Source organism: Mustela nigripes, chromosome 4 (genome assembly GCF_022355385.1).
Source record: "Mustela nigripes isolate SB6536 chromosome 4, MUSNIG.SB6536, whole genome shotgun sequence".
Lineage (NCBI taxonomy): Eukaryota > Metazoa > Chordata > Mammalia > Carnivora > Mustelidae > Mustela > Mustela nigripes.
The window spans coordinates 7,833,529-7,861,214 of NC_081560.1; the positions used below are offsets into that span (position 1 = coordinate 7,833,529).

Here is a 27,686-nt window from a genome sequence, read left to right on the forward strand (position 1 = left end):
TGTGACATCCCAGATTGTTCTACCATATATACCCAGGTCCTGCTATAAATGTCACTGCTAAAATCACACATATGCTGTAGGCATGACAGATGGCTCCTACGCCTTACCTCTTATACGTGGGGTGTGTGTGTGTGTGTGTGTGTGTGTGTTTGTGTGTGTGTGTGTGTGTTTCTCTTGTCCCACAACAAAAGCATGAATTCCGAAGTTTGGACACTTAGAAGCAGGACGAAAAGACTGCATACCTGTCTATAATGGCGCACATGTCGATGCTGACGTTCGCAAAACTCCCTGGCCTCCTCTGTGCCACTTCATATAAATTCACCAGTTGGTCGTCCACCTGGATGAGCTGCATGCACCCTTGGAATGAAGGCTGAAGGACAGAGTGACTGGAGTTATTCATCTGGTTCAGAAAACCTGTGAGAGAGAAGAAGTGGGAAAGTCACATTCTGCGTACAGCAGGCTTCACTAAAATTCCTCCGGCTGTCTTCCGTGACCACAGCCGCCCTGTCCTGTGGATGTCCTGTTCAGTGCAGAAGAATGGAATCTTTTGAGAAAGCAGTATTATTTCAGGAGATGAAGGAAGGGTTGACCCTGGTGAATGTTTGTCTCTGGGATCGACCATCGTCATATTTTCTCTGTGACATTTTCTTCCTCGGTCTGTCACATCACTCTGTCCCTCTGCTCTTGAAGGCTCACTCCTACACTTCCTCACCTGACTCTTTCTTCAGACCTTAAAACATAAAACTTTAGACCTTTCCCAACTACCTACCACCTTCCTTTATGCCTTCAAATTTACTTCTACTTTCTTAATACTGTAGAGCCCTGTTATTCAGATGTCAAGAAACTAAAGCATTATTGATTATGGTGGCTTTCTTTTATGGATTAATGTCTAACTCAATCCAAAAAGATATTTGCATTACAAATGATTTCTTGATTTATCAAATCCAAAGAAACATTATAAAGAAATAAATTGAAGCAGAAGGCACAGCTACCCTCCTCTGAATATCCATCTTATATAGCTAATATGACATAGGGAGCATAAATGATAAGAAATGAAACTAAAAAGAGAATGAATAGCAAGACAAAAAAAAAAGTAAATACCAGTGTTTCTATTAGGCAACAGAAGATACATATATAAAGTTTAAAGTCAGACATTAAAAATTTAATTGCAAAATAACTTTAAAATACCAACATGAGTCAATTACCTAAATTATGCCTTTTTAATAGGAAAAAAAATGCATACTTCTTAGTATGTGCATTAAATCTATATGCCAGTCACAGGAAAAGAATACTTCTCTATCCCATTAAGTATCTCCAGAAAGTCTCAAAAAGTATCTACTTTTCATATTTTTCCTCACACCAGATTTACTATTAGAGCAAATTTGAACAGTACTAATTTTTCTGCTTAAAATTCTAAAGTTATTAACATATTCATTTCAGTCTAATATTGTAGCTACAGAAAAAAACATATACAGAATGGGTTGGAATCAAGATGTGTCATTAAGTTGATAAAAATGAATTTCCAGGGCGCCTGGGTGGCTCAGTGGGTTAAGCCACTGCCTTCGGCTCAGGTCATGATCTCAGGTCCTGGGATCGAGTCCCACATCGGCCTCTCTGCTCGACAGGGAGCCTGCGTCATTCTCTCTCTCTCTGCCTGCCTCTCCATCTACTTGTGATTTCTCTCTGTCAAATAAATAAATAAAATCTTTAAAAAAAGAAAATGAATTTCCAATAGAAAACATCGAAAAAATTGACCATTAAGTGATTAAACAAAATGTCATATTTGACTAGTAATACCAGTTTAGGACAATATAAACCTTTCTTCCATTATTTTTTTTTAAAGATTTTATTTATTTATTTGACTGAGAGAGAGATCACAAGCAAGAGACAGGCAGAGAGAGAGGAGGAAGCAGGCTCCCTGCTGAGCAGAGAGCCCGATGCGGGGCTGGATCCCAGGACCCTGGGATCAGGACCTGAGCTGAAGGCAGCAGCTTAACCCACTGAGCCACCCAGGTGCCCCCCCTTTCTTCCATTATTAATGGGTTAATGATATTTCATAACCTTTCTAGACTATAACATATTATAGCTATATATATATGTGTATATATATATACATATATATAAAACCATATTATAACTATAAGCAATTACTAGACTTTCATAAGTCTAGTAATTATCATTTGAATTCCCTTTAAGAGTTAACCACGGAGCTGTTTATCATTTTTTCTAACAACATTGTACTATGTAAAAACAGGATTCTACTTAATTTCTTGACTTAAAAAATCTACTTCCGATATCAAACATATGGCATGTATATATCTTTCCCTAAGTCACATTTTTTTTCATTTGCATTGTTAGTCTCCTCAGAAAACTGCTGATCTTAGATAAGTGGCCCATTTAGACTAGTTGTATGCATACATATGATTTTCAATCTGTTTAATCAAGATAAAATTGAATGGAGTATAATGTCTAAACTTAGCAGAGAGAAAACATCCAGCTGTAACTTTATTGATAACTCTTAACAAGACGATCATTTGGTTCTGTTTTTTGAGTACTTGGGAGTCTCTAAATATCCACACTAGCTTTGAAATATTTCAAAATGAGTCGATCTACTTGTGAGAACAAGATCTCTGAAGCAAAGCAGCTGTGTAACACACAGATCACTATGAATTGGACATAATTAAGGTCATAAAACAAGACTTCATCAGTCACTCCTAACAATGTTCTATTTGGCCCTGATAAATTCTGCAGTTTGAAATTGTCAAGTCCTTTTACTTTTCTACACGGGATACGTTCTAGGCGAAAACAGTTACAGGACAAACTGCTATATATATCTATTAAAATTTAGGGTGTCTTTTTTTTTTCCTTTCCTTGCATTATGTCTAACATTTCCAAGAGGAAGTCCATTAATCCTTGCCTCTAGTATTCAAACCCTTTCCTAATCTCCTTCTACCCTAAATTAGCCCTGACTCTGATCAGTAGAAAACTATGAAGTGGTGGTTGTGTGTGACTTCTGACGCTAGTATCTGGCTTGGTTTCTGAGACTGCTAGCTGATCATTCCATGAGCAGTCTTCTAGAAAAGCCCATGAGAGATAATAAATCATGGTTTCCAGCTATTAAATTTTGGGGCAACATGTTTATGCAATAATGAATACCTAGTAATAAATTTGGTTCTGGGAGGGAATTACAACAAAAACCTACAGAAATGGCAGTGACCTAAGGACTGGGATGCACAAGTAAGCTGCGCAGGCTTCACAAGGACTGTGAGCAGAGGCCTGATGATGGCTCCTGAGGAGGTTGTCAGGAACGGCTTACAGGACAGTGAGGAATAAATGTGAGTGGAAATGAGAGAAAACTGGATCCTGGCTATGCTGCAGTAGGAAGTTTAATAACATCATGATAATATGGGAAAGAAACATACTTAATGAACTGGGTAACCTAGCTAAGAACATTTCAGGCAGAGAATTCTGAACATCTATTTATAATAAAGGGGGAAAAAGAAGAGAGAAAAACCAAAGAAAACCATTAAATACAAAGAAAGTAGGACTTGATGGATTTGAAAATAAAGTATTTTCTCACTTGTAATCTCTCCGGATGGCCAACAATGCAAAAATTTAAGTCACTTGCAGGCAAACTTCAACGACCAGGAAAACATAAGGTAAAGATGGCGATGGGGTATGACTGTGATACCCACCTTAAGACCTCCAAAAGGTATTAGGTGGTGCCTCAAAGAACTATTAATTCAGACTAAAGAAACGCTAGACAGCTATTTATAATGTCTTACAGATCCCCTGAGCTAACCAGTGCTAAGGGCATTCTTCCCTTCGCATGTCAGCAAAAGTCCAGTATAAAAAAATTAAATTAAATTAAATTAAAAAGCTTATCTTCATCAGATACTGGATGTGGCTTTTGCTTAATGGAATAAACAAGCATAATCAAAGGAAACCCACAGATTTGTAAGACAGCCGCACTTATGGTAACACCATCAGCTTGGCCTCAGAGAGAAAGAGATTGGACAGACAGAAACTGTGTCTTTAAACTTCTACGGGCAGGAAATCATATGGCTATAAACAAAGGCTACTTTTTGTATTAAAAGGAAGCATGGACCAGAGAGGTAGAACTGGGAACCAGAGGGCAGAGCCAAGACCCATGAAGAAACACTTTCAAGAAATAATTAGCAGTGAACCCTAATCCAGGAATTACCAACATGTACCTGACTGGAATCTACAAGCACTTTGGACCAGTTACTTCCGTGTGCTCTTATTTCCCCCTTTTGCCCGCTTTTGAACCAGACAGTCTGAAGTAGTCACTCAATGCCTATCTGCCCAGGAGAAGCTAGGTGTGTGGGTGGCACAAAACTCGTTCGCAGGTCTTCAGGTGAGAAACTATATTTGAATACCTTCCTTTGTTCTCAGACTTCCCTAGGAGCTTCCTGTTGGTATGAACTCGACTCATGATGAGTTGCTGGATTCTGAGCAGACCCTCTAATGGAAAGAAGCTTTAAAGGACCTTTGAAGGAAGTAAGTGTACTTTTCATGTGGAAGAGACATGGACCTTTGTGTTCCAGAGGGCAAACCATGGTAACCGACCTCCAAAACGCCCATACAGCACCTCCTGCTAGTCATACCCTGTGGGGTTCCCTCCTACGCTGAATCCACGCTGACAGAACACTGCAGAAGTGACAGTGTGTCTGTGACTTTCAAGGCCTAGTAATAAAAGGCCTCTTACTTACATTGGTCTCTTGGATCACTGACTCTGAGGAAGCCAGTCCCTAGGCCATGAGGAACCTCAAGCAGTCTCCTGGGGAGGCACCCATAGGGAGAGGAAATAGGACCCCACTGCCAGCAGCAGCTTGCTAGCCATGTGAGTGACCCATCTCCAAGCAGAGCTTTCAATCCTAGTCAAGCCTTCCGATGACTGTGGCTACAGGAAATATCAAGCTGCAACTGCATGAGAACTTCGATCTAGAACTTCCCAGCTGAGTAGTTCCTGAATTATGGGCCCACAAACAAGGAAGAGAGAATAAACTCTTGCTGTGCTAACCCCTAAACTGTGAAGTAGTCTTTTTTTTTTTTTTTTTTTTTTTTTTACCATTTTTATTTATTTATTTGACAGAGAGAGATCACAAGTAGGTACAGATGCAGGCAGATAGACAGGAGGAAGCAGGCTCCCCGTGGAGCAGAGAGCCTGATGTGGGGCTCGATCCCAGGACCCTGGGACCATGACCTGAGCCGAAGGCAGAGGCTTTTAACCCACTGAGCCACCCAGGCGCCCCATGATGTAGTCTTTATGCATCAGTCAAGAACATGTTATTTGTTTTCTGCATTTGTTCCCCTTCTGTACAAATACAACTGCAGGAAAAAGACCAGTGATACTTGCAGTGGCCACTCTAAAGCTCAAGAATTAACCTACTTAGTAGATTAACAGCAGGACCGTGTGGAGATCTAAATTTGCAGCAGGGATTCTGAGGGTCAGAAATGAATGGCTAGAGAGTTAAACTTAATTGAAATTTGCCAAGTTAATAGAAAGATTATATAGAATGAGGAGATTCACATTTGTTTCTTTTGGCTTAACACTTGAAATATCTATGAATTTGGAATAAAAAATGCATTGTGTACACACGGGTTGTCACTGGGCTTCCATGATCTGGCAGGGTGACACCTAGGGTGCAAAGATGTCACTTTGCAGACTCGACTGCATCTCACTACCAGTGACATGAGAAACCTTTCCTCTTCGCAGGGTCGTTGTAATTATGTTGGAGATTTCTGTTTCAAGACTTCCCATATAAAAACGTCATACCTGACTTGAAGTCCACTGAGTATTTTATTATACTTGCTGACAAAAGGCTTTAAGATTTTAATTCAGAAATACATCAGTGAAAAACATGCTGATATTTGTTTTGACCCTAAAACACCCATCGGAACTGCTCTAAGTTATCACGTGAACCTGACGGGACAGAAAGAGCAATAGCAAACAGGGTAGAAACCGCACATGTTGGAAGCCACACCCATATAAGATTTCTCTATTCATACTTATCTTAAAGTTGGGAAAATTGGGAGGTCAGAGAGAGGCTTGCGGGAAGCAGTAAGGATGCTAAGCATGCATTCAGATCTTCCTTCTAATATAATCTAGGGTGATTATGCAAAATGTCTACTCATCTCTGCTGTTAACCCAACCCCCCTGAATAATCCACCATGGTGGGTGTCCGAGCGGGCTGAGGGTGAGCTCGGGGGTGGCTGGCACCTGCCCAGTGAGAGCAGTCGGCAGCATATCCACCCTGCATGACTGGGAGAGCAACTGTAATCCAGGCTTATCAAGCAAATAAAGCAATATATTGAGGATAGCGGGAACCAGGTTCTCATGGTCAGGAAAGGAGAGTACAAATGAAAAGTGTAAAATCTGGAACGATCTTGTGGGTGTGGACTGGAATGTAATTTATCAGGGTGCCCTTGTAGTTGTCAGGATTATACAGCTAGTTGCAGAAATAGATCTAGATGAAACTGGGTAAGGGCTCAATACACAAAATGTTCCTACCATTCACCAGAGATGGTGTGGGTACACGGTTACCCCCAGATGCAGTGAATACCCCTATAGATCAGATCTTAGTTTCTCTACTGAAACTAAGTCTCTAGGACTTCTTGGAGAAATGGATGATTCCAGAGCTGGGTCAGGGAAGATACAATGCGAGCCTGGAACATTTTATTGCACCAGAAGTAAAGAAGTGCTCAGAATGGCTATAATCAGAAAGACAAGAAACAACAGGTGTTGGTGAAGATGTGAAGAAAAAAGGAACCCTTGTGAAGGTTGGTAGGAATCTAAACTTGGGAAGCCACTGTGGAAAACAGTATGGAGGTTCCTCAAAAAATTAAAAATAGAGGAGCACCTGGGTGGCTCAGTGGGTTAAAGCCTCTTCCTTCAGCTCAGGTCATGATCCTGGGGTCCTGGGATTGAGCCCCTCATCGGGCTCTCTGCTTAGCAGGGAGCCTGTTTCCCTTCCTCTTTCTCTGCCTGCTGCTCTGCTTACTTGTGATCTCTCTCTGTCAAATAAATAAATAAGATCTTTAAAAACATAAATTTTAAAAAAAATTTAAAAATATAAGTATCATAAGCTCCAGTAATTCCACTACTGGGTATTTACCCAAAGAAAATAAAAACACTAATTCAAAAAAGATATATGCACCCCTATTCTTATTTCAGCATTGTAGATAACATATGGAAGCAACCCAAGTCCCCATCGATAGAAGAATGGATAAAGAAGATGTATATAAGAGAACATTGAATATATATATATATATATATATATAACTCATATTGCTCAGTCAGAAAAAAGAATGAAATCTTGCCATTTGCAACAACATGGATGGATCTAGAGGGCATAGTGCTAAGTGAAATAAGTAAATCAGAGAAAGACAAATACCATATGATTTCACTCAGATGAGGAATTTAAGAAACAGATGAACGTTGGGTTTTGAAAAAAGAAGGCGAGAGGCAAACCAAGAAGCAGACTCCTAACTATAGTGAGCAACCAGAGTTACTGGACGGGAGGTAGGAGGAGGGGGTGGGTGAAGCAGGTGATGGGGAGTAAGGAGTGCACTTGTGTTGAGGACCTGGTGTTGTATGAAGTGTGGAATCACTACGCTGTACACCTGAAACTAACATTACGCTGTATGTTAACTAACTGGAATTCAAATAAAAATTTGGAGAAAGAAAAATAATTAATTAATTTTATTTTTTTAGGGGGAGAGGGGCAGAGGGAGAAAGAGAATCTTAAGCAAGCCCCACACCTTACTTTGAGCCCGACGCAAAGCTTCATCCTGCAACCCTGAGATCCTGACCTGAGCTGAAATCAAGAGTCAGATGTTTAACAGACTGAGCCACTCAGGCACCCCAATTGATTTATTAACTTTAATAAAGTGAGACCTTGCCATTTGTGACAACATGGATGGACCTTGAAGGTATTATGCGAAGTGAAATAAATCCAAAAGAGAAAGACAAAAACTGCATGATTTCACTCATATATGGAATCTGGCAAACAAAACAAATGAGCAAACAGAAAGGCAGAAACAAAGCCATAAATGCAGAGAACAAACTGATGGCTGCCAGAGGGGAAGGGTGCAGGAGGCCGGGCAAAATGGGTGAAGGGAGTGGGAGGTAGAGGCTTCCAGGTATGAAAAGAACAAGTCACAGGGATGCAGGACCCCCGCATAGGGAAGAGTTGGTGGTACTGTAATAGCTTTATATGGTGACAGATGGTAGCTACACTTGTGAGCACAGCATCAGGTAGAGAGGTGTCAAAATTCTGCACACCTGAAACTAACCTAACATTGGGTGTCAACTGTTAAAAAAAAAAAAAAAAAGGTTTTCAAAGAATGATGGGGGTCACATGGGTCACATCAGAATGACACAGGAGCCAGGCTTAAGTAGGTTTCCATCATTCAAATCTAGACAATTTAAGTATTAAATAAATACCTTGAGCATTAAAAATATTTTGAGTTTATCAAAAGAAAAAAAGAATGGAGAGAAGGAGAAATTTATACATCATATCTCATTGAAAAAAACATAGGAATCCATGAGTCCACCCACATAAAGATGAGTAATTACATGGAAAGAAAAGGGAATCTGTTTCTACAGCCCTATCCTAACTAATAAATGTAAAAAGCATACTGGAACTAGAAAGTCACCATTTGGCAACCATCACAAGAGTAAATAAATCAGACAAGAACTATCAATGGATACTCAAATGCGTGGGTGAAAGTTAGATGAAGAACAAAGAAGTCTCTAAGTATCTCCCTTAAAACACATTACTTTGAAAGGGAAAAACAGTCACTTTACAGCAGGGAACAGCAGAGACGTCTTTGCAATCAAGTGATCCCAGTTATCACCACCAGTCATGGGACTGATGGATGGGTGGACCCCTGATCACAAGCATCGCCTGGTGGTCCTCCTGCCCCAGATGCACAAGGCAGGTGCCATCACGAGGAAACATCAGACAGACCCAGAGGAGGTCTTCAGGAATGATAAGGCTGTGGAAGTCGAGAAACATCGGAGGATTTGATTCCTGTTGGCAAACACGGTAGAGGCAGGGACGCGGATGTGACATGTGACGCCAGGTGGGGTCTTTCTGCTATGCAGGACGTTACTGCATGGGGTGATGTAACGAGGTCTCTGGGTGAAACTTACACTGGTGTTTTTGTGATCTTGGAACTTTTTTTCCAAGTTTTAAAGTGTCTGAAAATAAAAACTATTTTTTAAAAGCTATAAATAAAATAAAATAAAATAAATATAAATAAAATAAAATAAAAACTATTTTATCCAACATGAAATGCTGGTTTATGCTAAAATCTCTGCCATTCAAGAGCCTCATTTTAGATGAAATTATCTCCCGGTAAAATGAAGTTATCCTGTCTCCATTTCTCCATGTCCTACTTATTCTTTCCACCACTTGAATCTGCGTTCAATGCCCAGGGATGGTCCCTGGGACTGTTCTTCCTAATTTCAGTGACGATTTTCATGTAAGTGAAGGGCCTCTTTTACTCTTTAGTTAGACTCCTCAGAGGGGGGTCTGACACTTGATCCACATATATTATACTCTGTGTTATCAAACCCAGAAGACTTCTGTGGTCTTAAAAGATGGAATGTTCTGACTCCTGCCTCCCACTCCAACTTCAGGGCATACCCTTCTTAGTCAGATTTAAAGAGTTTCTAAACCCTACAAACATCAGGACACATGAAACCACTAAGAACACCTTTCAAGATTTAAAAATTAAAACAATATTAATTAAACCAAACGTAAGAAAATTCTATAAAATAGTGATGTTCTATATGCTGGCTAATTGAACTTAATAAAAAAAAGAAAAAAAAATTCTACAAAAGTTTGAATTTTTTCTTCAATATACACTTTACATTTGGAAGTAAGTTTATCACATTCAGAATGGGTCTGTCATACTTTTGTGGGCCCACATTGCTAGTTCCCTAATTACCTGCGTAAGATGGCTGTCCTTGTTCAGAGTGTTTCAGCCTCCCTATCCATGCCCCTGTGCCTCAGGAAAACAAGCCCTTTCTCCTTCGAATTTTCTTCTTCACATTTTTTTCATGACTGACTTATTCTTAGGGTTCAGGTCAGCTCACGTGTCACTTTTTGAGAAGGACCTTCCAAGGCCAACCTATTTAAAATTGTTCTATTAGTTTCCTCATTCCAGTTCTTCAGCTTCTTGTTTCTTATCACAGATGTCAAAATTTCTAATTATCTGGATTAGTTTATTTAAAATAGTTACTTCCATAAAGTGTGTGTGTGTGTGTGCATGTGTGTGTGTGTGTGTCTCCCCTTTCAGTGTATTAGTTTTGTGATATCAATAATACTGTCTTGCTTCTCTAATAATTTATTTTTTTTTAAAAATCTGCATATTTGTTAAGAAAGACTCACAAGCCATAAAGCTTCCACCCTACTTATCTTAGAATAGTCCGTGGGGTACATGCGAGATGGTCAAGATACAAGATGTCTGCTATAAAGTTTGGAAACAAATCGAAAATAATCTTTACAACATCATCTATATGGACTTCTCTGCATCTGTTAGGTGAAGGATACGTGAGTGGATGTTTGGATTTTCGTTCTGGAAAAAGGGGGAGGTTTAACCCTGCCTCTTTACATCCTTCCTGGTCTCTGCTGCAGGACTCTGTTGGCCACCAGTGAGATCACACGCGTGCCTCTTAGAGCTCTGCCCCCTTTACCTAATCCATTGTCCTTCATAACACTTATTGCCATCTGACGTGCTGTCTGAGGGTTTATTGTTATTGCTACTGTTTTCAGAATGTAAATGCCACAAGACTTTGAATCCTGCTGGAGCTCGGCAACTGTCTGTGAGAGGAGCAAACGGACAGTGAAGGACTGTGAGCAAGAAAATGACTTGACCATTTTGTGTCATGTTATTCTCTCTCTGGTGGAAGTAAGGATGGGTTGGCAGAGAGGAAACCTGACGTAGGTACGGTCTTATAAAAGAGACACAGGACAAGTTCCAAATTCTTTTTTTTTTTTTAAGATTTAATTAATTAATTTATTTGAGAGACAACGAGCTCACACACACACACACACACTCACACAAGTAAAGGGGAAGGGACAGAGAGAAAACCAGACTCCCTGCTGAGCAGGAAGCCTGATGCTGGCTCCATCCCAGGACCCTGAGATCATGACCTGAGCGGAAGGCAGAGGCTTAACGACTGAGTCACCCAGGCGCCCCCACAGAAGTTCCACATTCTTATCTAAAATAGGTCAGTAAACCTAACCTAGAGGAATCAGATGAGAGATATTTCCCTGGAAGATATGCCAGAACCGGCTGATGCACTGGAAAAAGGGAGTACACCGAGACAGTGACAACTCGGACTCTCAGGTTTCTGGCTGAGCAACTAGATGACTGCTTTTGACTCACCCAACAGAAAAGACACAGGAAGAACATTCGGTCTTTAGGGAGTAGGATGAAAGGAGAAACGGTGGTGGGTGCGTTTTGACAAGCTCAAAGCTAAACTTTTCAAGTCTGAAGTAGCCGGGGGGATATCCAAGATAAAATGTTCACTCTACAGGTTAATATTAATGTCTCCATATCAGGAGAGAGATCAGAGTTTGAAAAGGATTTGGGAGTAATTATACTCTGGAGGTGGAAGAAACTGCACAAAGCAACTGCATAATGTACTGAGCAAAGAGACTGAAGTCCGGACTCTAGAAATGATCTACATGTCAGGGGTAGGATCAGAAAAATAAGCCAGCGAGGAAAAACGAGAGAGGGAAAAGAAAAACCAAGAAGAAATGACATCAACAAAGTGAAGGAATGGTCATCATCATCACTGGTGAATGGGAAAAATCACAGAATGGAGTTATATGAAGACCGGCACTTTGACTTGGATTTACCACTTAGGTCAGTGGGAATATGGGGGAGCTAGAGAGGTGGGTATGGATAATAAATTCCAGCATTTAAGGAGCACATGAGAAGTGGAGAAGCGCAGAGATAGTAGCAACTCTACTTTAATATAAAATAATGGTGTACTAAGGAAAAGGCTAACTCTTTGGAGACAATTTTTTAGCTAATTTTAATTATTTAAATTATTTAATATAGTCTTTTGACTTTTTCAAATTTAGTATGTTATTTATATTTATTCCACATATACTTATTTTCTGCTTTTTATAATGAAAGAGTAGAAAATACAAGGCTAGGGATTTTGTGTCTATCACTTTTTGACCATGGGTAAATACTTAAATACTCTGTTTCTTGTCTCTTTATTGATAAAAGAGAGAAAGTTATAAAAATCTAGTACAGGAGGCTGTTGTGAACAATTAAAATATACACATGAAGTAAGTGCCTAGAAAACCGTGGTCCATGGTATACACCAAAGATCTAGAAATTACCATGATTATCATTTTTATTATTCCAAATGGCTTATATTATTTCAATCATTTTTGTATTTATTAAAGACCCAAAACCACATTATTTTTGTCCTCAATAATATTGAAATCTCATCGGGAAGGTGAGTTCAGAAACATGAATATATTTGTGTTAAAGAATGTTACTACCTATCCATACGAGCACTTAAAATGCAAATGTTTGAAGAGTTTGAGAAGCCATTCTTTCTTCTTGAATATTTCCTTCCTTGGCTAACATCATCCAGGGTTTTCTTTGTACTTTTCTAGCAATCTCATTTCAATCTCCTTTACTCATTTCTTGTCTTCTACCTGCTATATAAATGTAGGAGTCTGTCAAAGTCTGCCCTGGGCTAGGTCTTTTTTCTTGGAAGTTTGTGCATAAAAAGGGTCCTCTCCAAAAAATAAGCAGAAGACCTCAATATATATTTTTCCAAAGAAAACATACCAATGGCCAAAGACACATGAAAAGATGCTCAACATCACTAATCATGAGGGAAATGCAAATCAAAATGAGATATCACATTATACTTGTCAGAATGGCTAGAATTAAAGGACAAGAAACAACAAGTGTTGGTGAGGATATGGAGAAAAAGGAACCCTCGTGCAGTGTTGGTGGGAAAGCAAATTGGTGTAGCCGCTATGGAAATCAGCATGGAAGTTCCTCAAAAAATTAATATAAATACTGACAGATCCAGTAACTCCTTACTGGGTGTTTACCCAAAGAACACAAAACACTAAATTTAAAAAGATATATGCAGCCCTATATTTATTGCAGCATAATTTACAATAGCTATGATATGGAAGCAACACCAGTATCCATCAACAGATGGATGGATGAAGATGTGGTACACACACACACACATACACACTCATAATGGAATATTACTTAACCATAAAAAGATAATGAGATAGTGCCATCTGCAACAACATGGATGGACCTAGAAGGTAAAATGCTAAGTGAAGTAAGTCAGAGAGAAAAAGTCAAATACAATATGATTTCACTCCTATGTGGAATTTGAGAATCAAAACAAAAAGAAAAACAAACAAAAAGGAAACAAACAAACAAAGAGAGCAAACTGGTGGTTGGCAGATGGAAGGTGAGTGGAGGGATGGGCACAACAGATTAAAGGGATTAAGGTACACTTACTGTGATGAGCAATGAGTAATGTACAGAACTGTTGAATCACTATAGTGAACACATGAATTAATGTAACACTGTATGTTAGCTACACTTCAATCAAAAATAAATAAATAAATAAGGGGCAAAAAAAGGGTCCTATCCAAACCCATTGCTTCAACGACCTAATATACAAATATGATATCTCCATTTCAGGATTTTACTCTGTATCCAGAAGGTTCTTAAAATTCTCCATTCCAATGTGTCATACATGTTCAAACTCAAGATATATTGTTCTTGATCCCAGTTGGTATTCTCACATCATCCGTATCTATCCAGGCAGTCACTCAAAACATCTTCACTGAAGTTTTATCTAAGACGTTGCACATATCAAATGACCAGAGTCATCCCTGGTCCCCAAACCCTTACTCTCTGAAATGCATCATGTCAATCACGTCATGTCAGTCTTCCCTTATAAATAATTCTCTCAGTCAGATTCTGCACCATGGGAGACTTACCACAGCTTCTCCAACACCCACTTCCAATCCATCTCCAGCATGAAGTCCAAACGATCATTATTAAAAATATTAGTCTAGTCATGTTATAACCTGATCAGGAGTCTTTTACTTATCTTATTCCCTTTTATTTATGTATTTGACAGACAGAGATCACAAGTAGGCAGAGAGGCAGGCAGAGAGAGAGAGAGGAGGAAGCAGGCTCTCTGCGGAGCAGACAGCCCAATGTGGGGCTCGATCCCAGGACCCTGGGATTATGACCTAAATCGAAGGCAGAGGCTTTAACCCACTGAGCCACCCAGGCACCCCGAGTCTTTTACTTATCTGATAAAATGAATTAACAAGATTAAAAACAAACAAACAAACTTCCACCATCTTTCTTTCTCTCTAATATTCTAGTTTTCTAAATGCAAAATATATTTGTAAGGATTTGCAAAATACGATATAATATATTAAGAAAAGGAAATTTTTTTAAAGGGGAGAGGGGCATAGGGAGATGAAGAGAGAGAAGTTTAAGCAGGCTCCATGCCCAGCAAGGAGCCCAACGTGGGGCTCAACCTCATAACCTTGAGATCAGGACCTCAGCCGAAATCAAGAGTTGGATGTTTGACTCAGCCACCCAGGTGCCTGGAAATACTTATTTTTTAAAAATGCACTTACTAGTTTAATTTTATTTAATTAAAATTAATTTGATATAACTTATTAGACCACTTAGCTAGCTAGAATAATTTTAAATATGTATAATTTAAAGTATTAAAACCTTATAAAAGCCTTAGTATATTATAAGCCTTAGTATAAACCTTATATATATTATAAACCTTAGTATATTATAAAAAACTTGATGTTTATAAAAATTCATTGCTTTAGTGGATCAGTTATTTCTAAATAAAATTATTTGTGGATCTACCCTCATATTATCATATAATAATCATAAGATACATTAACTGTGTTTATAACACAATAAGCTTAAATCTAAAAGATACTGGACATATTTCTGAGTGCTTTGTAAAAGTAATGAAAAAAATTATAAGACCATAGAGAATAAAAGGTAACCAGAAAAGCAGACTAGATATCTTGACAAATTGGGATAGTTATCAATTTGCAAATCAAATTGTGCAATATGATTTAAAAAGCCATACCTGCCCAGGGGCAAACTTAAAAAGAAGATCAGAATTACCAAACTGAATAATTTGGCTCTTTTATGTCTTTTTTAAAAATGTTAAGTGGTCTTTTATTTAAAACTTAGTTGTACATTCATACATAGCAAAAATGCAAAATACAAAATCAAAGACTTACATTTGATAACCTTAATTTCCTATGACCATAGCCTGCCAGTGTATCTAATACATAAAATAGATACATTCATATTTTCACAAAACAAAATAATATTGTCTTTTTAATTTTTCTTCATAAGTATAAGCAGTGTTGTTTATGATGGTATAAGGCAATATTTTGTCAAATAGAACCCTAGTGGTCAGGAATGTGGGTTGCAGAATAGCAAAATTAGTTGGAAACCCAGTCCTGCTTCATATTAGTTATGCAGTTATGAGTCCTTGACTAGGTCACCAGTCCAATCTTTTTCCTTTTTTATTATTTTTTAATAAAAATGTTTATACTTAATGTGTAGAACATGTTTAATATACATACACATAGTGAAATGATTATTATAGTCAAGCTAATTTACATATCCACTCCTCACAGAGTTACCATTATTTTGTGTGTGGCGAGAGCACTTGAAATCTCTTCTCTTAGCAAATTTCATCAACAAAGTATGAAGTTAGTTTGAAGGTAAAATATTTTGAGAATGCCTCAAATTTCGCTAACCCTCTATTCTCTGATAATATTTTTCCCCAAATGCTGACATTTATTCTGAGTTTTAAAAAATGACTCATCCCATATGAAAACATTTGTACAATTTTTACTGTATCTCTTTTTATCATAATATAAACTCTTTACTATGAAAGCATTTATTTAACAATATTTGGCATTCAATAATATTTGTAGACTATAGAATATTTGGGAATGAGATAAGAAATAATAACCAACAGAGAATTCCACATCCTATGATAGAGCAATGTGAAAAGCCTGAAACTTTTCCAGGTCAAAACACCTAGAAATGCTAGATTAAAAAGTAACACACATCCTTTAAATTACATATCTAAGCATCCGGTACTGTAGAAGACACTTTCAGAGGTCAAAGGAAAAGAAAAAGCTGAAATTTAGGGTGCCAGATGATTCTGGGCTATTGGTATTCAGAAGCTATTTACTAATCTTTGTAATGCAGAGGTTTGGATTTTAAAGGCCTAGCAGAATTAAAAGTCAAGTGTTGGAGTTGTGCAAAAATAGAACCCCCTCCCCAACCCAACACCACCAACACCACATAAAGCCTGAAAATGCTAAAATCTCAGAAGAAGCAGATACTGGAGAAAAATTCACTAGTCAGCAAAGAAAGATGACAAGGAAATTTGTCTCTTTTTCCTAGCCTATAGAAAGAAAAAGAAAAAAAAAAAACCTTCTGAAAAATGAACCACAGCCTTGCTCAACGAAATTATGGCTTTCAAATTTACAGGAACGATAGGGTATAGGCCCCAAGCCAAGAAATTAAAATAGAAAAATATGGTCTCAAGCTGCTATCATTTGAAGGGAGTGTAAATCTTCTCTGGATTGACTCTGGAATTACAGGACTGCTGAAGAAAAAACAACAACAACAACAAGAAATTTAAACTCAAAATCCAAAGATACAAAACATAAGAAAACAAACATAATGAACAAGATTCAGTAGAATCATCACATAGAAAAATCTGGTCTCCATGAATTCCAGATTTTAGGATGGGTAATATGGTAAACCATTAAAAACAATTAAATAAATAAAAAGTGGAATCAAATATGTAAGAAAGGAATGAGATACTATTAAAAGGAGCTATTCATATTTGACAAATAAGCAAATATATCTTCCAGGAATTAAAATATACTACTAAAATTTAAAATTTATTAGTTGCATTAAGCACATGAGATAAAGTTATAGAATATATTTGTAAACAGAAAGATAGGTTGGATACCCAAGATGTAGTCCAGAAATGAAAAGTGATTAAAAATATTAGGGGAGAGACTATGGACTCTGAAAAACAATCTGAGGGTTTTGAAGGGGCGGGGGTGGGAGGTTGGGGGATCCAGGTGGTGGGTATGGAGAGGGCACGGACTGCATGGAGCACTGGGTGTGGTCAAAAATAATGAATACTGTTACACTGAAAAAATAAAAAATTAAAAAATATATTAAATATAAATTTTAAAATGTGGAACATGAAATATGGTCTAACATATATTAGATTAAAATATTAGGAGAGGAAAGAGAGAATGTTGAGAGATTTCAAAGATATAATGCCTGAGAGTTTTCCAGAACTAATTAAAAATTCAGATTCAAAGAGAACAATAATTCTACCCCCAATTTAAAAAAAAATAAATAAATCTAAGAGACAGTATAGTGTAAAATCCTATCACCTAGAAGCATAACGTAGCAAGACCAGGAAACAAGTGAGTCCTAAAGGAGACAAAGAAATTCTTAAGGAGTGAAAACGGAAGGTGGAATGCAGTAGAACACATTCAAACTATTGAAAGAAAATAAATTTCCAATCCAGAATTGTATATCAAGCTAAATTATCCACCAAGAGAAAAGGGGAAATTAAGATATTCTCAGCAAAGAAAAATTAAAGCAAATTACCACCAACAGGGCGCCTGGGTGGCTCAGTGGTTAAGCCACTGCCTTCGGCTCAGGTCATGATCTCAGGGTCCTGGATCGAGTCCCGCATCGGGCTCTCTGCTCAGCAGGGAGCCTGCTTCCTCCTCTCTCTCTCTGCCTGCCTCTCTGCCTACTTGTGATTTCTCTCTGTCAAATAAATAAATAAAATCTTTAAAAAAAAAAATTACCACCAACAGACTCCCTCTCCAATAAAAATCATCAGAACTAGAGGAAGTGTGTCAAGGGGAAAGGAACTAAGTCCAAAAAGAAAAGAAATACAGGAAGGCATAGCATGGGGCGGGGGGAATGGCAAACATGGGAAAATCTGAAAATACATCAACTATGTAAAAATAAAATTATAAAAATGATAATACTGAAGTTAAAAAAGAGGTAGAAATAAAATGGAGGACCAAAGTAGGATACAGTTAAATTATGCCAAGTGTTATAGACAGCACCGCCTCTCCCAAAATAAAGCCTCAACCTCCAATGTGACTATATTTAGAAATAGGGTGTTTAGGAAGCTGATAAAGGTTAAATAAGGTCATAAAGGTGGACCCTAATCCCATAGGACTGGTGTTCTTATAAGGAAAGGAAGAGACCCAGAGATCAATCTCTCCCCTCAAGTGCCCTGAAGAAAGGTCATGAGAGGAGGTGGCCACAAGGCAGCCATCCTTCCAGCTAGGAAGAGAGGCCTTACCAGAAACCAGCACTGGCATGTTGATCTTTGGCTTCGGACCTCCAGAAGTGTGAAAAAATAAGCTTCTGTGGCATACCCCACTCTGTGGTATTCTGTTATGGCAGCCCCAGCAGACTAATAAACCAAATTTCTCTCATAGTTTTGAAGAAAGACCAAGATGTTAAGTTACTTTTGACTTTTACAAATACTCATGAAAAAATTATAAAGATAATCCCTAAAATGGAAAATATGGAATATGTACATTTCACATTTGAGGGGAGGGCATATATATTTTTAAAAATATTTAATCAAGCAAAAGGAAGAATAAAAGGCACACAGAAAAAGCAGAAGCAAAAAAAAACAGAACAAGCTGGTAGAAATACAACAAAGTATCGCAATAGCTAAAATCGATTTTCACAACACTGAACATCACATGAAAAGAGGTTGTACCAGTGGATTTTTTTTTTTAATCCAACCACATACTATTTCCAAGAAGCACATCTGAAACACAGAAACAAGAAAAGTTGAAAGTAAAATTTTTTATTTTGGAAAAAATAAGCCAGGCAAATACAAATGTTCAAACAGCTGGTGGCTCTAATGATACAATACTTTAGTGATGGAATCCCAAAATACTGATATAATTTATAATATCAACACTGGTATTAGTATGTGGAGAAGTACAAGCTCCAGGGCAAGCGTGTCTGAGTCTAATCTTGCTCATTCCAGTTTACTGATTGTAGGTTTCATTGAATGACTTAAAACTGTGCTTACGATGTTTCTTTGTCTCTCAATAGAGGAAAACAATAGTATCTCCCTCCTAGGATCGTTTTGAGAATGCAGTGAGTGCCCGTAAATTATTACTCAAACGGTCTGACACACAGAAATAATGCTCACTGTCCTTGAGGAGAATGAAGTGGTAAAAATGTATTTTAAGATAAAAACAATGAAGAAAAAAGGCACCATCAGGGATAAGAAAGGTTAGCATGTAACAGCAAAGGTGAAATTCACTAAACAGTTATAAGTATTCTAAATACATAGTACTCAAATAGACAAAAGACATTTTTAAGAAATCCAAGCATCATTTCCTCAAGAAAACCTCGCTGATCACTGTCTCCTTGCCCCCAATTCTAGGTCCATCCATGAGGTGCCTCGGGAGCAGCCTGGGGCATAAATTCCACCTCGGCCTCCTCTCACACTCAGGGCGGCTCTCCGTCGCCCACTTCTCCCCGACCCGAGGCCTGCAACGGGGGCCACCACCGGTATTCTCGGTACCAAGTCACAAGCAAGACACAGAATAAGCATCCGAAATGTGGATGTTTGACAATAAATACATGTCTCTGGAGGAGGAAATTTAACAGACACAACTTTTAAGATTTCTCAAAACAAATGAAACATCCTCAACCTCTGCAGGAAAACTCCACACATTATCACGTTTCTTCCCTCCCACGCAGACATCTTCACCCCCAGCATCACGCGGGTTGTCTATATCTATACATTTCAGGGGAAGAGGATACAAGCATTCGTCAGTTTCTCAAAAATGTCTGTGAACAGCAAACATCTAAGAACCCCTGCTGCCGGGGCCTTGATAACTGGAGCACGGTTCTACTTCTGTCTCTGAAAACTCACCAAGTAACAGGATCGATAACCAAGCAGAAACTTTGCAGGGTCAGAAGAATCAGAGCGCACAATGGGGGAGACATTTCAAGAGAGTTTTGATGATAATGAAGTAGATGAGAAGGACAAAGAGTTGGCGAGGGGAAAATGGGTCTTCGTGCACCTGTGGAGAGGTGAGCCAGGAGGCACAGGGGACCCCCAGAAAGGCTCAAAATCCCAAGGGACAGCATGTCAGGAAAGAGGGCACCCCCCACCCCCACAAGACTGACTGTCAGAGTGATATCTGGAGAAGCTGCAACTGGGAATGTCCGTGAACCTGGTTGCGGGGAGGAGGTGTGTGGGCAAAGTGGCGACCGTGGAGGCTCATCACTGCAGAGGGCATCCTGGGATCCCCAGCTCCCTTCCCTTCCCAGGCATCCAGAACCCAGCCACAGACTAACAGCTCCTCCTCTCGAGAAGTAAACAGGCTCACAGAAGTCTCCGGAGTGTAGCCTAAAGGCCACACTCCGTCACTGAGCGCTTGCTCAAGCTCCCCCTGTTCAAAGTGCTTCGCTGCCTAGTGTGTACAGACACATTAGTGAGGGAGATTACATGGCCACATACGGATAAGTGAGTCACAGGCCATGCTTCACACTGTTCAAAAAAAAAAAAAAAATAAAAACAATACTGATTTCAAATAAATGCAATGGTGAGCAAAATTTGAAGATGGATGTTAGAATTGCATCTGAAGGAAAATGTAAGGATCCAAGGAGGCCTATAAATAAGTTATTTTTTAGTGGTAACAGTGGAATAACCATGTTATGAATAGAAAAGCAGACATTGAGCCATTTAATTGAGCTCCTGAGGGGCCACATCCCCCCAGAAGAAAACGGTAACATCAGCAGTTTTTCACCATCCCTTAGGCCTATTTTTTGGCAAACAGGGATAAAACCTGCTCCTGTGTGAGTTGACAGGAGAAAAATGATAAAATTTGAATGACAGTCTGAAGGGTTACAGTTTCCAAGCTAAATTCAGGTCTATTGGACTATTTGAGATTCATCTCTGTGAAATGAGTTTTATTGTCACTATGGCTTTCCATTACTTAGACTAAACTCCTACCACCTGCTAGAAAGACACATGAAACAAACGGATTTGCAGACTCTCTTTGCTTTCTTCTGATGCAGGTGTCTTTCCCAAGTCTTTCTTTTGGAAGCCAAAGTAAAATATTGGCAGTTTATATTTCTGAAAATGTTTATTCTATTCCAATGCACATCTTCTTCTGTATACAGCAATGTGCAAAGAACATACAATTCCTTACCAAGCCAAACCAAATTAAAAATAAACCTGGGCTTGAGTACAATACACTGAAATGCTTCCAGCTCTCTCAGTAATTAACAAGCGTGCTACCCATGATCCACACTCACTATAGAGACCAGGGCACTGAAGGAAAGTTTCTCAACATCATATCTTCTACTTACTCTCTATGCCCATAAAAAGCTCAAGAGAATGATTCATCTGTCAAATCCAGAACTCTCCTTTATGAGTAATAACTACTCTCAAATAATATTTTAATGCGTTAATAACTAAATATTAAAATAATAAGACATACCCTCTTTCCTTTGGGCTTACTCAATCAAAATAATAAACAGTAAAAGAAATTTCTCCTACCTTTGCAGTAAAGAATATGAAACTATTAGTTTAAAATTATCAAGATTGTAGTTATTTCTACACCTACCTCAAATGTGTGGTAAAAGGGTAGGTTTTCAAAATTAATAATACACTGGCTTTTCTTGGTTAAAAAAATCTAGTAAAATGGACATATTTTGATAATATGCAAAACACAGAAAATTTTAGAGGTTTGAGTCTGGCCATTTTGAATTTTGGAAAATTGGCATCCAGGGTAAAAGCACTATCAAGGATTAAGGAGAGTTAGGACATCCTTCATCATCTCTCTGTGAGGCTACTTTGATCAGTTATGTTGGAATATCGTGATTAAATACATTAACATATAAAAACAAGAAATGTGAACCAGTCGGGGTGTTGGTCACCAATGAAGTGTAGGCCAAAAGGGGCCACAGAGGAAGTGAGGAGGAAGTGAGGCTATGGCTCATCAAACAGTGTCTGTAGAGGGAGCTCTGCCCAGGAGATGGGCTGGGCCATCATGGGTAGGTGGGCGGAGTCCTAGCTAATTCTCCCAAGTGTTGGGATCCCGATTGCACTCTGCAGATGCGTGCAGCAAGGCTCTCTAACTTGAAGCCGTTAAAACAAATCACAGAACTGGCTAAGTAAAGCTTCCTTCCCCTCAAGTTTCAGGGAGAATAAAGTCTCTTGGTCTTACTTCTAGCATTCAAAGCAAAGTTAGAGATGAAGAGTAAGTGTCACAATGCATGAAAGAGAGAGTTAAGTACTACGTGCTACCCTACTGCTTACTGACCGACTGTCCCTCTTGACTTCTGAGAAGATCGGAGAAGGAGTTCCCCGGACATGGTTCAGGAATGACCAACTGAGTACAACAGCTCACACAGAGGGAAAACTCTGACAGGAGCCCAACAGAAGTAAGATGAAACGTTTCCCGATGCAAAGGCCAAGAAGGACATTCAAATATGGCCAGGATGGTCAGGGTCTGTTCTTACAACCCTGGTCTCGCAAGGCAACGTCCCTCATTTTCAGGTTACGGTTATCTCAGATCACGATAAACCGCTTTCCTTCCAATGGGTTCAGAAGATTCACTCTGTCAGCGCCCCAAAGCTGGATTTATCTTTCAGGGGTAAGAGCACATCAGCTAAGTGCATGGGAATGTTTGTGTATTAATGTATTAAGATGAGAACTGGACCTGTACCCTGGGCTGACAGCCTGAGCAGTTCTCTCCCTGTACACGGGGGAGCTATTTCAGTGTTTCAGCTCACTGATGGCTGTGTTACAGGGAGCGCTCATGACGGAGAGCTGCACCCCCGCTCTCCATCCACAGTACTACAGCACCGGCCATCCACCAAGAGCTCCACTATGCAGCCGGGACTCAGAGACAGTGTTTACAGCACCGTGTTCATTTCTGAACAGTACACTACATCAGCACTGATTTCCCTTGTGTACTGAAGTATGCACACACACGTGTTTTAATATATATAAATACAGTAAGTCTTATTTAAAAAATATAACCAAATACACACACTCATGCACACCCACAGCGTATGCACGCAGTAGTGAGAGACACTGGAGAGGCAGAAAGAGAGAACAACCTAGCCCTGTATTTCTTATCAGAGCAAATGAGCCACACCTGGGAAATAATAGAGTCAAAATAATTCAGTTAGCCATGATCAAGCATTTTGCACTAGATGTGTTTTTTTTTTAATCTAATAGTTATTAAGAACATATCATTCACAAGAAGAATGTCCATTTCAGATTTCTATCTGAAAATATCTGTGAAAATATAATTATTCTCTAATTTTACCAAGTACACTCTTCAAGCCCACAGTCATTGTTCTGTGAATCTGGGAGAACTTTGTAATCCACAACCTCTACAACACTACAAAAAACTAAATTCAGTCAAGAGGAAAGACATCTGCGAGCAGAACAGTAAGTCATCAGGCAAAAATGTCAATTTTCATGAATTTCAAAGCATAAAAATTAAAGGTCTCCTCTTGCAAAAGTCAAAGCAAAGGCTAAGAGTTAAAGTAAATGTAATAATACTTTTTTTATTATTCACTAGGCTATGCATCACATATGAAACTGAAGAAAGCCAATAGCAGTACATAAAATAACCAACTCAGAAAGGTGAGTCATAGTTTTTGTTGGAAATTAAGTGGGGCCTCTACCTAGAATATCATCCTTATAAAATTGCAGTAGTTAAAATCTACCACGAAGAGATACGCAAAGGTAGATCACCCAATCAAATGAAGATCCACGTGACATATATACTTGCAGATTTTTTTAAAAATTTGATTTACTCATACTGTAACTTTAGATATGAGCCTTTTCATTGACACCTGCATTTAAATAATGTCTGGATTGGTTAAATATCCTTTGTGATGGGAGTTCAGTGTTAAAGTTTAAAACACCCTTCGATATTGTTAACTCCCCTCATTGATAATCACTTGGAGCACACACACTGTAGCCACTTCTCTTTGACAGTGGGGTAGAAAGGTCAATACCTAAATAAATAAGTAAATAAAATTTATTGAGCAATGTCCCCAAAGTCTCTTAAAGTCACAACAGATAATAAATGAGAAAAGACAAGTTTGGGTGAGAGATAACGAGTTTGGTTCTGGATATGTTCACGTGGGATAACCTGTGGGGTGTTTGGGAGAGGGTGCCTAGTTGGAAGTTAGAAATAAAGACACAAACAAGAAAAGAGAAAAGGAAAAACTAAATCGATCATAGCAGTCTTTTCCATTTCTTCCCCAAATTGCTGTGCTTTTTGTTCTCTTCCGCAGATTGGATTCCAGAGGTTCCTAATCCACTCACGTGATTGTGAATAACCTAATGGCAATGAAGCTTTCCTCCTTTTGTGCTATTTCTGCGTCTTGCCCAAGTTTTAAAATTTAATATACTGACTTACATTCCAGTAACCATCTCTATAGTGAGATGGTACCTTTCCCAGAGGTACCATGACTGATTCATTTTGGCACCCTGTACATAGTAGACATTTACTAATGGTTTTCTATTAAATTGCATGTTTTTAAAGAGATGTCAGCTCTGTTTCAGTTAGGTGTTGCACCAATATGAGAAAAACATGATATGCCCATGGCTGAAAGAGACCTTAGAAAGATGTGACTGGCAAAAGAAGCATTTCTGAAAAACTGTGCAGTGGACACACCCAGTCTCTTATCTTAACAAAGACCAGCCCAGAGCGCCTGGGTGGCTCAGTCCCTTAAGTGCCCACCTTCTGCTCAGGACAGGATGGCAGGGTCCTGGGATCAGCCTCCTGTTGGGCTCCCTTTCCAGTGGGGAGTCTGTTTCTCGCCCTCCCTCTGCTCCTCCCTCTCACTTGCCTCTCTCTCTCAACCAAAACCAAAAACAAAAACACCCAGAAAAACAAAGACTAGCCCAGTACTAGGGAGGCGAGGTGATCTGCCTGAGGCTCATAGCCAGTTAGTGCTGCTCTTGATCTCGGGGCACTTCTCCCAGCAATAAGGGTGTGGGGTAGAGAAGCCAGGCAGGACATAAAAGGTCCAAGTGTTTGATCATCTTTTTCATAGGGTCTGCAGCTGAATGTGGCTTTCCTTATGGAAGCGTTTCAAAATATCGGATACCGTTACCTTTAAAGAAGTAAGTACACACACACAGTCGAAGAGCTAAGGAAAGGTCTCCAGTTTAGCCACAAGCTGCATTAAAGGCAGAAAAGAAAACCTGACATTCCTCACAATCTTCTTGTTGTTTATGCAAAGGATATTTTCAAACATGTCCAATGCTGGGAGTAGACCAGCTTTCCAGAATGGAGGCTGGACATGCTGGACACTCACTCATCCTGGCTTCTGTGGACCTAGGGCATTATGCATAGACTGGAATCATGACTAACAGGATCCAACATAAAATCTTTCAGGGGATTTTGGTAGCATTATTTCTCACTAACAGTCTGTATGCACGCATGTGTGTCTGTATGAGAGAAAGAGACAGAGACAGGGAGACAGAAAGAGACATTCCTCCTTGCCCTTCTACAGTTTTGTTAGAATGACCATGCAGGAAAACATGTGACTACAAAGTCCAACCCACAAAGGATGGCGGAATGTAAAACAAAGCGCCTAGCACCAAGGGACCACAGAATTCACCCAATCTGGGACCCCTTCCCTCCAGGCTTCTCAATAAATGAAATAATAATGACAGTTTAAAATGCATTATTGTTTAAACTAGTGCTTGTCAAGTGACCTGCAGCCAAAACCGTTCTGACACAATCACCCATCTTAAGAATAACCACAATGAGGGAGACACATTCCTCTCTCCCTGAACGCATTTTCCCTTTCTATTGCACGGACGACTCACGTGACAGCACAGGAGAATCTTGCTTCCGACTTCTGAGTTCTGCTCGTTTACTATTATCATATCCTTAGTCATGGACTGGATCAAGCTGGGACTAGCCTTACAGCAATTCTCAAAGTCTTTTGCACAGAATCAATTAGAACTTCTATTTCTAGACATCCCTGATCTCGTGGCCATCTGGTCATGCAACCTTTCCTGTATCTTCACCCTGCTGCGACACTACACAACAGCCAATGGCAAAGGGAACAATGGCAGCCAAATGCTCATTTTCATTGAACTAGTTCTTGTTTCTCTGCCAGTGCAGAGGCACAGCATAGAACTGGGAATTCCCTGTAATTATTGGAGACCATATTTCCATTTCCCTACAAATACACTTTCTTCAGTGAGATGAAACGCATTTTCTCTTTTAAATAAATTGAAGGAGGAAGTTGGTCTTTGTGAAAGACTACCTGAAACCCTGAGTTGAAGAGGGTTTGCCATTATTGAATAAACATCAGTCATAAATTTTAATACATTTTCTTGTTTAATTCTACAATGATAAACTGGACACTCAAATTTCTGAGATATGAAGAGATATAAATCTGTGCTCAAAAATCAGAGAATGTAGTCTTCTTCAGAAAACATGGAAACCTTAAAAAAACTGGCTATATAATAAACCATAATGCAAATCTTTCAACAAATTTCTATGAAAATATCCCTGATTATACTGAAATTGTAGAGAAATCATCAAAAATCACCTGTGTATGTTTGTGTGTGTATGTGTGCTCACATGTGCATGCATCTAAGATTTTTAAAAATCACTTTTTTTAAGATTTTATTTATTTATTTGAGAGAGAGAGAGAGACATCACAAGTAGGCAGAGAGGCAGGCAGAGCAAGAGAGGGAGGGTGAAGCAGGCTCCCCACTGAACAGAGAGCCCATCATGGGGGCTCGATCCCAAGACCCTGAGATCATGACCTGAGCCGAAGGCAGAGGCTTAACCAATGAGCGACCCAGGCACCCATAAAAATCACTTTTAAATAGAAGATACACTAATGAAAATCACAATGGATGTTAAAAGATATTGAACATTAACAAACAATAATGAAAATACATATAACAAAACTTGTGCGATGCAACTAAAGAGAACCATTAAGTGAAATCAATAGTTTAAAATCCTGTATTAAAAATAGAGACTAAAATAGGGGCGCCTGGGTGGCTCAGTGGTTAAAGCCTCTGCCTTTGGCTCAGGTCATGATCCCAGGGTCCCAGGATCGAGCCTCACTTCGGGCTCTCTGCTCAGCAGGGAGCCTGCCTCCTCCTCCTCTCTCTCTCTGCCTGCCTCTCTGCCTACTTGTGATCTGTCAAATAAATAAAAATCTTTAAAAAAAAAATAGAGACTAAAATATCAGTTAAGCATTCACTCAAGTAAGTAACAAAAAGAAAAAGTAAAATGAGTTTTAAAAAGGAATGGTTTCTTATGATACAGAAAACAAAGGTGAAAAGGATTAGTGAGTCTAAGAACTTATTCTTTGAAAGATAAATAATTCAGGCAAATCTCTTTTGAGAATGATAAAGACAAAAATGAAGAAAGCTCGAATGGGAACAAGATTTCAGACCCATCCAACATTCAGAAGATAATGAGACTGGAAGGAACAACTTTATGCCAAACATTTGAAAACTTACT

The 27,686-nt window shown here is 39.0% G+C and overlaps 1 protein-coding gene across 1 annotated transcript in view; it reads right to left on the reverse strand.

Annotated features, from left to right (window-relative positions):
• CNTNAP2 (contactin associated protein 2) overlaps positions 1-27,686 on the reverse strand; it is a 1,946,973-nt gene that overhangs the window by 828,044 nt on the left and 1,091,243 nt on the right. Inside the window, exon 10 of the mRNA XM_059396202.1 lies at positions 243-414. Coding sequence (XP_059252185.1) covers positions 243-414 — 172 coding nt within the window. The remainder of the gene's footprint in view (positions 1-242; positions 415-27,686) is intronic.